The sequence below is a fragment of the Astyanax mexicanus genome, chromosome 6 (assembly GCF_023375975.1).
Source record: "Astyanax mexicanus isolate ESR-SI-001 chromosome 6, AstMex3_surface, whole genome shotgun sequence".
In the NCBI taxonomy this organism is placed as follows: domain Eukaryota; kingdom Metazoa; phylum Chordata; class Actinopteri; order Characiformes; family Acestrorhamphidae; genus Astyanax; species Astyanax mexicanus.
In genome coordinates this window covers 13950134-13964649 of record NC_064413.1, presented here as the reverse complement: position 1 = coordinate 13964649, position 14516 = coordinate 13950134, and the positions used below count along the sequence as shown (strand labels likewise).

Sequence of the window (14516 nt, the reverse complement as noted above, 5' to 3'; positions counted from 1 at the left end):
GGTCATGCTGCAGGTCCAGTAAACACAAATTAGATGGCATATATTTCGTGGAACGGTGCCATTTTTGTCCCCACGACATTACTTTTTTATAGTATAAATGTGCACACAAAATATTTTTAAATCCATTTTATTATTAAGCACAATTGCAAAAGTAAGATATGCAATTAAAAACATTATTTTAAAAAATACTTAAAACACTAGCATATTAGCATAGCCACCATTTAGCTATTTTTCATGTTTTTGCTAATTCTATGCTAAAAACTCATTCCTGTTACATAAAAAGTAAAAAGGAACAGGAATGAGTGCCAGTAACAAGAGTGAGTTCCAGTAACAGGAATGAGTGACATCACGAGTAATTTTTTGTTATAAATATTAATTATTTTAACATGCAGTCAACCAGTTATTTAAAATTAAAATTTAAGATTTAAGAGGGAAGTTGTTTTTGTCTAATTTAAACGCTTGCCAGAGGTGACCTACCCAGTCTCACTACCTCCTTGAAACAGAGTGTGTTTACACCAGACAGGCAGTGAAAGCGCACCGCAGTTTGGGCGCATATAATTACTTTCTCACTGGAAAAGTTGGAAATATTTGTTCCTATAGAAGAGAAGGCATCACTATAGTGTATTTTGAGGTTGTAGCAAGTCAAACACTATCCAACACGCACTCTGCATGATTTGTAGCTAAGAAGGAGGGAGACGTTGTGAGAAAAACGAAAGCACGCGTGTCTACTATGGAGGACCAAAAATAACATAAGTATAAATAAATGAATGCAAAAAATTTAGAAATAAATAAATATATAAATAAATGAATAAATATATTAATAAAGGCACATATAAATGAATAACTAAATAAATACACATATAAATAATTGTATAGGCAAATAAATAAATGTATAAATATATGGAAATGTGGAAATAAATCAATAAATAAATGTAGAAATGTTAAAATAAATGAATGAATAAATAAATAAATGTTGAAATAAATAAATGAATAAATAAATGTTGAAAAAAAAATAAATGCACGTATAAATGAATAAATAAATAAATATATAAATAAGAAATGTATTTATTAATGTATTTATTGACCTATACAATTATTTATGCATGTTTTAATTTATTTATATATTTATTTATTTATTCATTTATATGTGCATTTATTTATATATTTATTTATTTATATATTTATTTCAACATTTATTCATTTCAAAATTTATTTATTTATTTATGTATTTTTTTCTACATTTATATATGCATTAATTTATTTATACTTATGTAATTTTTGGTCCTCTATAGTTTACTTGTTAAAGAAATTTGAGAATCTGCTGGTAATGATTTTCCTGATTTTCCATGTTTGTGACTCTCAGATTAGGTGAAGTTTGCAGTCATGGTGCAGCAGTTCTTGTGGCTGTGGAACAGTGTGTAAGGCACGGTTTAAATTAAATTACATCCACGCTGTTTACCGCAAAACGGAAGTGTCCTAGGAACAGCTACATCACTTCCTGCGCTCATGAATATTCCTCTGAAACGGTCTATATAATTTATATCATTCATTACAATAATTAGTATTGTAATAATGGGAAATAAACTAGCAATAATAAAATAACATTATAAAATAATAATAATAATAATAATAATAATAATAATAATATAATGCAAAATATAAATATATATACCCCCCCCCCCGCCCCCCCCCACCCACCCTCCCACGCCCCGCTGCCTCATTCAGCGCAGCAGCCGATTTGTTTTTATTCGAACTCTTCGGAGATCCTGAGCGGCAGCAGCAGCGTTTCTTTCGACGGACCGTCTACAATTTTTCAACACCAGTTTACTGTTTTATATTTACTGTTTTATTATCTGTATTATCTTTTAATTACTTTATATAATTGTATATAATTGTATTATCTGTACTTTTTTGTCATTAATTAATTGTATTTTGGTTTTTTGTTTTTCAGGTTTCTGTAGCCGCTGAGGGAGCTCACCCCCATACCGGTCAGGTATGGATCCCCGGTGGAGGAGCAGACCTCTTCCAATAGTGGTGAGTAAATTTGAAACTTCTCACATTTTACACCAAATTCACCCTCAGTAACACTCAGAAATAAACCCAGAGCTGGATTAGTTCAGGAGTTTAAAGCAGGGCTTTGTTTTTCAGGCGCAGTCAGGAAACTTTAGCTTCAGGACTCGTCCTGTGTCTCTGGTGAGTCTCTATCACTAACTGTTACACCTGCAGCTAATGACTAACTAACTAACTAATTAACTATCACCCCAGTATACCTTACTGTAACCCTTTCAGTTCGGTTTTTAGAGTCAACGCTAATTTCTGAAGAGATTTCTCTTGAGTATCCACTGTGCCCTAACCTAGGTTAGCTAAGTTAGGGTTAGATAGCCAGCATATGTTGTAAAGAAGCTAGAAGCTAGTGAAATGATTTAACATGTATTTCTGTTGTGTATTTTCTTGGTTCTTTTTGGTTTTAGACTTAAAGGGAAGGTTAGATAAGGAAATTAGTCTCAAAAATACATACATATGTTTTTGATGACCCTTTGTTTGATCACAATGAGAGATTCATAAAAAAAATGGTTAAAATTTTAGGTAAATATTATATAGACAATATGAAATTTGCTAATAAATAGAGGATTGAGGCAGTGATGAGCTGACATAAGATTGTCTGCAGTGGCAGGGTGAAGAGCCAGCCGCCTGTGAGGAGCCCCAGATGAAGCAGAGGGCCCACATTAAGAAGGTAAGAAAAGCACAATGAACAGTTAAAGTGTAGTCAAGTATCACTGTCACACATCTCTATTTTGAAAGCATCAATAATACATACAGCTCTGCTTTCACTGAATCTTTATTTAATTGGACTTCAATTGGATTTTTAACAGTGCACAGAAGGTCAGCTGGAGGGACTCCTTCCCACCTCCCACCCAGAGTCTCCATTGCCTTCAACCACACCTGAAAGGTATCACAGCCTTCTTACCTGTCCCTCTACCACCCTGAAACCTCCCATTCCCTCTTTCTGATTCTGATTTACCACCCTGACACCTCCCATTCCTTTTTTCTGATTCTGATTTACCACCCTGAAACCTCCCATTCCTTTTTTCTGATTCTGATTTACCACCCTGACACCTCCCATTCCCTCTTTAAGGAATGGCAGTGAGGCTCTGGTGGTGGTTGCGGAGGCAGAACCCTTGAACAGGCTGAACACCGATGGTCCAGTTGCACAGGTAAGAGTTTGCGGTTTATTCTGTATCCTCTCTACCTCTTTACCATCTTCCAATGATTGAAGATTTGAAGTTTTTAGGATACACACATACAGTATTCCCTTACACACACATTCACACTATATATACACTTAAAGTATCTAGCTTTGTGCTTCTGTGTGTCTTGCTATCCCTTTGCTACTGTAATACTGTCAATTTCCCCACCTTTGGACTCAAAAGCAATTATCTTTTCTCATCTGTTCTTGGACAGTGTGAGGAAGCCCCGATCGAGTCCCTCACCACCACCCACTGCCCGGAGACATTCAGCCAGTAAGACACTGCACTATCACCCACCATCAACACTCAAATAATCTCTTAAACACCTCACCACCAACAGTAAGACCTCTGTTTTTTCTCATTTCAGGTCAGGTGTCGATGTCCTGGTGCTGGTTGCAGAGGCGGATCCCTCTCACAGGCTGGACACCAACAGCACCGAGCCGGAGTCTGAGCCAGTGCCAGTTGCACAGGTAAGAGTTGGGAATAATTTCTGCTGTCAGCTATAGAAGAAGTACCTGCAGTATCAGATTGTTTAGATATTTTCCATGTATGACCCATTACTGTATCTCATTTAGTAAAAATACTTTTTATTTAGTGGTATAACTAAACAGCGATATAATGGAAATATTTGAAACACCATTTTAAACTGTTTCACTTATAGTTTCTTAAAAGTATTTGTTAAATATATATAACTCACTTCTGTAGTGAAATTATTAGTAAGGTGTTTTTTCCATTCTGTCTTCATATAGTTGAAGGTCTACAGTTCTTTGGTAAACGCCTTTATTTTTTTTACTCTGTATCTTATAGGCTGAGGGGGATCTGGAGGGCAGCGTGGAGGTCATGGTGGAGAGCATAGAGACAGCTCCAAAAACACAGGTCAGTTTCGTTTTACCTAAAGCATCTAACAAAACCAGTTCACTCTTTTCTGTTCTATTGCATGTTTATGTCTATTGGATGTATATATCGGAGGGTTTTACACCATGTCTTACTTTATTCTGTATTGATGTTTCCCTGCAGAGACGATGGCTACAGCGCTGCCTGAGAGTCTGGAGGAGCACAGCCTCTACTTTACTCTCCTGCTTTCCTCGTAGGGGAAATAGATAAAACAAAAATGGAGAGGATAAATAGAATGAGGGTGGATAGATACTTAGAAAAGGGGATGATATATAGGTAGATAGATAGAAAAGGGGATGATATATAGGTAGATAGATAGAAAAGGGGATGATATATAGGTAAATAACATAAAAATAATTATTATGATTATTATAATAATAATTATACTATTTATCAATAATTATATAAAAATAATCTTTGTCTGTCTTCTCCTTTTCTATCTATCTCTATCTATCTATCTATCTATCTTCTCCTTTTTCTATCTATTTTCTCATTTTCTATCTATCTCTCTGTCTGTCTGTCTATCTATCTTCTCATTTTTCTACCTATCCATCTATCTGTCTATATTCAATTCAATTTAATATAGCTTTATTAGCATGACTGTAAATTACAGTGTTGCCTAAGCATTATAACAATTAACAACAACAATGATATATGAACGTACATAACAGACAGACATAACATTTATAACAAAAATAATTATTATGATTATTATAATAATAATTATACTATTTATCAATAATTATAATTATATAATAATAATCTATCTATCTCTGTCTTTCTCTCTGTCTTCTCCTTTTTCTATCTATCTATCTTCTCCTTTTTTCAATGATATATGAACATACATAATAACATTTATAGCAAAAATAATTATTATGATTATTATAATAATAATTATACTATTTATCAATAATTATAATTATATAATAATAATCTATCTATATGTCTGTCTTTCTCTCTGTCTTCTCCTTTTTCTATCTATCTATCTTCTCCTTTTTTCAATGATATATGAACATACATAATAACATTTATAGCAAAAATAATTATTATGATTATTATAATAATAATTATACTATTTATCAATAATTATAATTATATAATAATAATCTATCTATATGTCTGTCTTTCTCTCTGTCTTCTCCTTTTTCTATCTATCTATCTTCTCCTATTTTCAATGATATTTGAACATAATAACATTTTATAACAAAAATAATTATTACAATTATTATAATAATAATTATACTATTTATCAATAATTATAATTATATAATAATAATCGGTCTCTCTGTCTATCTTCTCCTTTTTAATCTTCTTCTTTTTCTATCTATCTTCTCATACATTTCTGTCTCTCTGTCTATCTATCTTTTCCTTTTTCTATCTATCTATCTTCTCATTTTCTATCTGTCTGTCTGTCAATCTATCTTCTCATTTAACTGTCTGTCTGTCTTCTCCTTTTTCTATCTATCTATCTTTTCCTTTTTATCTATCTATCTTCATTTTCTATCCATCTCTATCAGTCTTTCTGTCTATCTGTCTTTTCATCTATCTATCTATCTATCTATCTATCTATCTATCTATCTATCTATCTATCTATCTATCTATCTATCTATCTATCTTCTCATTTTCTATCTAGCTATCTGTCTTTCTGTCTGTCTATCTTCTCCTTTATATCTATCTATCTATCTTCTCCTTTTTATCTATATATTTATCTGTCTATCTATTCTCTGCTTTTTCTAACTCTGTATCTGTCTGTCTATCTATCTATCTTCTCATTTTCTATCTATCTCTATCTGTCTTTCTTCTCCTTTTTCTATCTATCTATCTTTCTATCTATCTATCTTCTTCTTTTTCTATCTATCTTCTCTTTTTCTATATATCTATCTTCGCCTTTTTCTATCTATCTGTCTTCTCCTTTTTCTATCTATCTATCTTCTCATTTTCTATCTGTCTGTCTATCTTTCTTCTCATTTAACTGTCTGTCTGTCTGTCTTCTCCTTTTTCTATCTATCTATCTTCTCCTTTTTATCTATATATTTATCTGTCTTTCTATTATCTGCTTTTTCTATCTATCTATCTATCTATCTATCTATCTATCTATCTATCTATCTATCTATCTATCTATCTATCTATCTATCTATCTATCTATCTTCTCCTTTTTATCTATCTATCTATCTTCTTTTTCTATCTATCTTCTCCGTTTTATCTATCTTCTTCTTTTTCTCTCTATCTACTCATCTATCTATCTATCTATCTATCTATTCTTAGTTTTCTATCTATCTATCTTTTCATTGTCTATCTATCTATCTATCTTCTCTCTGTCTGTCTATCTTCTTTTATATCTGTCGGTCTGTCTATCTTCTCATTTTTCTATCTATCTATATATCTATCTTTCTATCTAGCTGTCTAGCTATCTATCTATCTTCTCCTTTTTCTACCTACTGCCTATCTTCTCATTTTTCTATCTATCTCTATCTGTCTGTCTGTCTATCTTCTCCTTTTCAATTTTTCTGTTTTCCTTTTCTATCTATCTATCTATCTTCTCATTTTCTATCTATCTATCTTCTTCTTTATCTATCTATCTATCTATCTATCTATCTATCTATCTATCTATCTATCTATCTATCTATCTATCTATCTATCTATCCTTAGTTTTCTATCTATCTATCTTTTAATTTTCTATCTATCTCTATCTATCTCTGACTTTCTGTCTGTCTCTGTCTTATCTATCTATCTATCTATCTATCTATCTATCTATCTATCTATCTATCTATCTTCTTCTTTCTATCTAAACCTACATAGATGCATACAAATATATATTTTAGTTTAGTATATATATATATATATATATATATATATATATATATATATATATATATATATATAATTAATTGTATATATGTATATAATATATAAATTGCAATTTATTTATATAGTATGTTTATTGCTATTATATTATTATTAACATATTTATAATATATTAATATTGTATTATATTTATTTTATTTTTTATATTTACATTATTTTATATATTCTATATTTTTCTATTCTTTTCATTCTTTCCTCACCCTTTCCCACGAATCCTCTCACCACCAACTTTCGACCCTGTTATTAAATGTAAATAAATGTAAATCTTATCACTACAACTTTGTGTCTGAGAGTTATTTCACTAAAAAACAGGGGTTTTCATCTTTACAACACTATTCAGGGTGATGTAATGAACTTTTAAACCTCAGCTCACATTTTAAATATCAAACATACAGTCTTCTCTGTAGAAGAATAAGGTTTGCTTCCCTGGTTGGGAAATAAAACTTAACATAAATCTGTGGGCAATCCTTAAAATGGTCTGAATATGATATTTGATCACATTTGAGAAATTCATAGTACTGTTTTTGTATCATTAATTTAATTATTTAAATTATAAACAACTTAATTTTGTAGACATTTTTTACTATCAGGGGTGCAGTGTTGGATTAGATAGATAGATAGATAGATAGATAGATAGATAGATAGATAGATAGATAGATAGATAGATAGATAGATAGATAGATAGATAGATAGATAGATAGATAGATAGATAGATAGATAGATAGATAGATAGATAGATAGATAGATAGATAGATAGATAGATAGATAGATAGATAGATAGATAGATACTTTATTTATCCCGAAGGAAATTTAGGATAACTTCTGTGTTCAGGAATTCTAGGTAATGTATTTTTTACATTTGCATTAACAAAAAATCAAAATGTGATTTTGATTTCGATTTGAATTTAATTGAATTACATTCTAAATAATTAACAATAATAAATTAAGTGCTTATAACATTGTATAATTTAAGTGATTCATTTATTGAATTAATATTTTTAATAGTGTATCCAAATTCATGAATTAAGTTTATGTTTGGTTTGAAAACATTTTTTATTTTTTAAGAATTTATTTTTTATATTAAAACTTAAAAAAAAATAACTGTTATCTGATACTGTCAGAGAAGCCCTGCCTCCAGTCCTGTTATAATGAGCCGTTCAGAGACGAGGTAATGGCTCCGGTTTATGTTCACAGTGAAAACACTGCCCCCTTGAGGTTACTGTGAGTTAATACTAAGTCAGCAGTTAAGGGGTTGGTAGGTGCTCAGCTTACTTTATTACTGATTATTATTCACTTAAATATTCATATTACACACAGCGTTTATATGAGAAAAAAATAAAAAATACTCTTTTGTTATTGAAACATATAGAAACTTCAATCAACTCCTCTTTCTCTGGTGCTGTTTGCTGAACACAACCCCCTTCATTACAGATATATATATATATATATATATATATATATATATATATATATATATATATATATATATATATATATATGAATATTTAAAAAAGTATGAAGAAATAAATAAACAAAGTAAAGAAAATGCTACAAAATAGCTAATAATAAAAAAATAAATAAATAGAGGATATGAGTGCAGAAATTAATGGAATTATTTACATTAATAAATATATAATGGTGTAGTTGTTTTATATCACAACGCTATCAGTTTGTGAGGATAAATGATATGTGTTCCAGTTATACCAAGGTAAGATATGGAATTCCACAAGGCTCTATATTAGGACCGTTATTATTTACATTATATATGCTCCCACTGGGCAAAGTTATTAGAAAACACAATGTGAATTTTCATTATTATGCGGATGACACGCAGCTCTTCATATCAGCCAAACCTGATGACAGAGTGAGATTAAAGAAAATCGAGGATTGTGTAGAAGATGTAAAATCATGGATGTCGCACAACTTCCTCCTATTAAATAGTGATAAAACAGAAGTTCTCCTATTAGGCCCCAAAGCTGCTAGAAATAAATTATCAGACTTAATGCTAAATCTGGCCGACTTCTCAGTCACCCCTGGTTCAGCAGCTAAAAACCTTGGAGTTATCATAGATTCAGATCTAGCATTCGATAAACACATATCTAATGTTACTAGAACAGCTTTTCTACACCTCCGTAATATTGCCAAGCTAAGAAATGCCCTATCACTGCATGCCGCAGAAAAATTAGTACATGCCTTTATTACCTCAAGGCTAGATTATTGTAATGCGCTACTGTCTGGATGTTCCGGCAGTAACTTAAATAAACTTCAGCTAGTTCAAAATGCTGCAGCCAGGGTCCTCACTAAAACGAGAAAATTTGACCATATTAGTCCAGTACTATCAGCACTGCATTGGCTTCCAGTCAAATTCCGCATAGACTATAAAATTCTCCTGTTAACGTATAAAGCCCTACACGGACTCGCTCCTGAGTATTTACAAGACCTCATCTCCTGTTATGAACCACCGCGATTACTCAGATCTCAGGGTGCTGGTTTATTAGTAGTTCCTAAAATTCAGAGGAGCTCTGCAGGAGGAAGAGCTTTCTCTTATAAAGCGCCTCAACTCTGGAATAATCTCCCCGAATATGTTCGGGACTCAGACACAGTCTCAATCTTTAAGTCTAGACTGAAAACTTACTTGTTTAGTTTAGCTTTTGGTAATTAATATTTTTCCCTTTAGATAAGGCTGCAGATTCACGGGTTCATGGACAGAGGAAATTGTGGTAAACTGAGATGCTGGTGCTGTTGTTCTCCCACTGCACACGGTCACTCAGGTTTGTGGACGGTGGAGTGGGTGGATGCTGGTGTTTCAGGGTGCCTCCATGTCTATGTTACCTTCTGGCTCTCTGCCTTTAGTTAGGCTGTTTTATTCAGTTCTGCCGGAGTCATTAGCCACACTCTGATAATGTTTTAATATTCTCAGTTTTGCATAAATCCAGTCAAAACTAATTCCATCTCTCTGCTTTCCTCCGAGTTACTGACTGCCCACCTGTCTGACCCGATACCGATGTTGGACCCTCAGGCTCTCGCGTCTCCTGTCCGGCCAGACTGATGGAAGTTTCTGAAGTCAGCTCTTCTCCACCACCACCACAGATCAGCTGCTCATCGACCATCTTACTCTCCACTACAGATTACATCCAAGCCATTAGTGGCGCTATTACACTCCTGAGTACATAAAACCTATATGGATGTATAAAAGACTTTTTAAATTTTAATTTAAAAGCCGTTTGACCAGTGGTAGGATGGTCCCCCCTCAAATGTGAGTCTTGGTCCTCCCAAGGTTTCTTCCTCCTCCTGCAGCTCTGAGGGAGTTTTTCCTTGCCTCCGCGCTCACTGGGGGTTCTGTATTCTGTATTTTCTATGTGTAATGTTTTGCCTGATTCTTTGTCCTGTAATCATGTTTCTGTAAAGCTGCTTTGTGCCAACACCAGTTGTAAAAAGCGCTATACAAATAAATTTGATTTGATTTGATTTGATATATTCATACGCGGAATTTATTAATTTATTTATGATTTGTAGTTCCATAGTAAGTCATTTGTACATTTTATATTGTATATTTTTGTATTTTATATTATATTTTGGCAGACTTTCATTCTCCACAGTGAAAACACTGCCCCCTTGAGGTTACTGTGAGTTAATACGGTTGGTAGGTGCTCAGCTTACTTTATTATTTATTACTATTCACTTAAACATCTATTAAGTGTAGCTTTGTGATAATATCTACACATTAACGTTATTTTGCTAAACCTTAAGAAAACAAAGTTACAGTGAATACAGAAAATATTTAGACCCTTTACAATTTTTCACTCTGTTTCATTGCAGCAATTTGCTGAAATCAGTTCAGTTTAAAATAATTTTATTTCTTATTAATGCACACTCAGCTCCCCATCTTGACAGAAAAAAACATATGTAGAATTTTTTGCAGATTTCTTAAAAAAGAAAAACTGAAAAATCACATGATCATAAGTATTCAGACCCTTTGCTCAGTATTGAGAAGAAGCACAATTTTGAGCAGTACGTCGTGGGTATTCTACGAAATGATGTTACAAGTTTTTCACACCTGAATTTGGGGATTCTCATACGTTCTTCCATGCAGTCTGCAGATCCTCTCCAGTTCCGTCAGGTTGGATGGAGAACTTTGGTGGACAGACATTTTTAGGTCTTAACAGAGATGTTAATTGGTTTAGGTCAGGGCTCTGGCTGGGCCAATCATGAATGGTCACAGAGTTCCGAAGCAACTCCTTTGTTATTTTAGCTGTGTGAATTAATGATTCTAAATTATTAAAATTTTAAAAAGTTGTAATTTTGAAAAACTCACAATTTGGAAACACATAAAAAGCAGTGATCTAATGAAATATTTCAAGTTCATTTAAAGTTAAGTTTATCTCAGTTTTTAAGCTCCATAGAGATACACTTGAAAATAAGGTGATTGACAGCCTTGACTGGGAGAGATCCACCTGCTGGACCTTTCTGTTTATTACATGGAGTAGTTGAAGATGGAGTTAAGCTGTCAGGCAAATAGCTAGTAAACCATACTGTTATTGATCATGTGATCAATGTGATCTAAGCAGAATGTGAAACATTAAAACACTGATACAGAACATATACTGGATAAAAGAGAAATATTTTCTTTATTTTAAATACTATGAACAAAACACAAAATACACCAAACGATCAACAGATTATAAAACAAACAAAAAAAATACTGTTAATTACTAATTACTATTATTGACAACAACAATGCTACTACTACTGCTACTTGGACTACTACAACATTGCTTAACAAATTGCAGTAAATATAAAATATTCATCACTGTACAGCAGACAGTATAATCTTCACTGTTATATTGCAAAGAAATATACCGTCGGCTGTACTACACTATACACTGTTCAGTCAAAGCCATAAATAATGCTGATTGTTTCGTGTGGGGACCAGGGGGAGGTTTGAAAATGCCCACATGCATATACGCTGTAAAGTGTTGTCTTGTAAGTGAGGTTAAACACAGGCCAGCATGGTAATATGAAATAATAGAGCTTAAATGAGGCCTTATAGTGGGTGCCAGATGGAGGAGACATTCAGTTGCTAAGGTTTTTATACTGTGAATTTTTCACACTATAAGGCGCACTTAAAATCCTTTAATTTTCCCAAAAATCGCCAGTGCGCCTTTTAATCCAGTGCATCTTATGTATGAATTTTACCAGTCAGGTTGTAAGGAGCAGTAAAGGCTCTCTGCTGGAGAACAGCGTCATACAGGAGTTTCAGTTTAGTTCTCCAGCACCTGAAGAGACTGGAGCAATATTAGCATTAGCTTCTAACCACTATTTCCCCGTTCATAGGTGAGTATTATCAGCCTGTAGACCTGCCTGCTCCTAACCCCAGCTAGCACTGCTGGAGCAGCATTAGCATTAGTCGCTAACCACACTAAGCGCTTGCCCCTTCGCCGATCAGAGGTGAGTATTATCGGACTGTAGCCTGTGTGTTTACCGTGCTAAAATAAGCTACGTAGGATGAACTGCTACCTAATATTGCCCTGGCTTACCAGAACACTCAGGGTTCCTCAGTGTAGCACTGTCGGGCGGCATTAGCGGTTAGCCGTCGTTAGCACTCGTTTGACAGTCTTTATTTATTACAGTTTTGTTTATTTAGCTTAGCTTTACTTAACTTTTTACCTCCACCACCACCCAGCGACAAGACTGCTGAACTAGAAGGTTCTTATATTGTCTCCTAAAATGAGCCTTATAATAATAATGTGCCTTGTGTATGAAAATAGACAAGAAAATAGACGTTCATTGATAATAATTTAGTGTTTGTTTGGTTGTGAGAGGGTTTCTCACTATTTAACATTACTCCTTTTGATGACCATATAGACTGCAATGGGAATGATGCAGACAGGCAGAAGGGTGAGAATGATGACCACACTCTCCGGAGCCTCCTCTTCCTCACTGCTGCTGCAGGAGCTGAAGTACTGCTGATGAACATCCAGAAACAGCTTGTGTATAACAGGGCTTGGGTAGAAGCAGCGTGCCTCACCAGCATATATCTCCAAACAATATGTCAGGAAGTTATAATGTCTGGAAAAGAGATGAGAGTGGAGAGTGAGAAGTCATACATACTGTAGGTGCTATATGCAATAAATACCTAACCCTAACCCTTACCCTGTCTGTGTGATGACATTAAACAGCGTCAGGAAAAAAACAAGCCTCAGCAACTAAATATAATTAAACTGTATGCTCATCCAGTATAGCTCAGTTAAAACAATTCCAATTCCAATTATGTGCAATATCAGAACCCGTTCAAGCTCTTATGTGCAATATCAGTTTTTTTTTCTATCCCTATCTGTAATACCTGGGAACTCATCAATGCAAACTTGTTTATTGTATTTTTTAAATAATTTTCCTTTTTTTAGTATTAGTTCTTTTCTTTTTTTTTATAAATGTATAACCTGTACATTTGTAGATCTCTTTTTTGTTTAGATAACAGATGTGTATTTACTTTTATTGAGCTGTTTATGTATCTTTTTTATACTCTTAGCATTTTTTCTCCCTTTATATATGTTGTTGTAACAATGCAAATTTCCCTGAGTGGGAAAATAAAAGGCCATCTAATCTTTGAAAAAAATATCATTACTATTTCTTAACCACAAGATTCGTCATAAAAATAAAAAAAATAAAATAAAATGATCAACAGAATATAAAATAAAAAAATCATCTAAAATAAAAATCATCAGTAGCTATGATCTTATTCGATGCAAAAGTCAAAGACATTCATAAAATTACCAGTCAAAAGTAGTGCGGTGCATATGGAAAGATCTTGCCAATATGATATGTAAATGAAACAGGGCAAATCAATATATCAAAATATATTCCAAGGGGTGGAATTTACACACAACACAAAATTAACCACTGTCTGACACATGTAACATGTAAACTAATAATAAACAAATTATACTGTGTTTTAAAAAAATTAATCAAATATGATATTTAAATAAATATTTTCATCAGGGTCCTAGTCAAAACAATAGTATATAGCTGCAGCCTCGGAGACTGGAGTTTCAGGACCCTACAGTTTCAGGACCGCAGTTCTAGGACCCTATGTTTTCGCGACACTGCCACCTAGCGAAATTAAAGACTTACTACTCCTTAATATAATATCACAGATTCAACGGCTTATTTCTCAATTCTCAATTATGATTATAATTTACGATTTTCAGTTCTTATATTTTTTTGTAAAAATTGTGAACAGACAGCACCATTTAAAACGAAACCTAACTATTGTTCCCTTTGAATTATATATATATATATATATATATATAAAAAATTATATATATATATAGTATAGTAAGTATAGATTAGTAAGCAGACCCCTTCGAAGTTACATGCAGCTTTTATATTAATGATGGTACAAACCTTAATTGAATATTATTAAATATATAATTATTATATAATTAAATATACTGAAACATCTTTTATATTTCAATCTATGTGCTATGCAGAACTAGTTATCATATCGCG

At 32.9% G+C, this 14516-nt stretch overlaps 2 protein-coding genes across 7 annotated transcripts in view; one reads left to right on the top strand and one right to left on the bottom strand.

Annotated features, from left to right (window-relative positions):
* Positions 1-1747: 1747 nt before the first annotated feature.
* LOC111189899 (uncharacterized) lies at positions 1748-5293 on the top strand. Its single transcript, XM_049480936.1, has 9 exons — positions 1748-2034; positions 2149-2193; positions 2669-2734; positions 2874-2950; positions 3137-3215; positions 3463-3521; positions 3616-3718; positions 4056-4124; positions 4266-5293. Exons 1-9 carry the CDS (start codon positions 1996-1998, stop codon positions 4350-4352), a joined length of 624 nt encoding a protein of 207 aa, XP_049336893.1. The 5' UTR covers positions 1748-1995; the 3' UTR covers positions 4353-5293.
* Positions 5294-11612: 6319 nt separating this feature from the next.
* Positions 11613-14516, bottom strand: part of LOC103044902 (receptor activity-modifying protein 1-like) — a 34649-nt gene continuing 31745 nt past the window's right edge. For all 6 annotated transcript variants that reach the window (XM_049480665.1, XM_049480666.1, XM_049480664.1 and 3 more), the window contains one exon: positions 11613-13076. In XM_049480665.1, the coding sequence (XP_049336622.1) occupies positions 12839-13076 (238 nt within the window). In that variant the 3' untranslated portion in view covers positions 11613-12838. The remainder of the gene's footprint in view (positions 13077-14516) is intronic.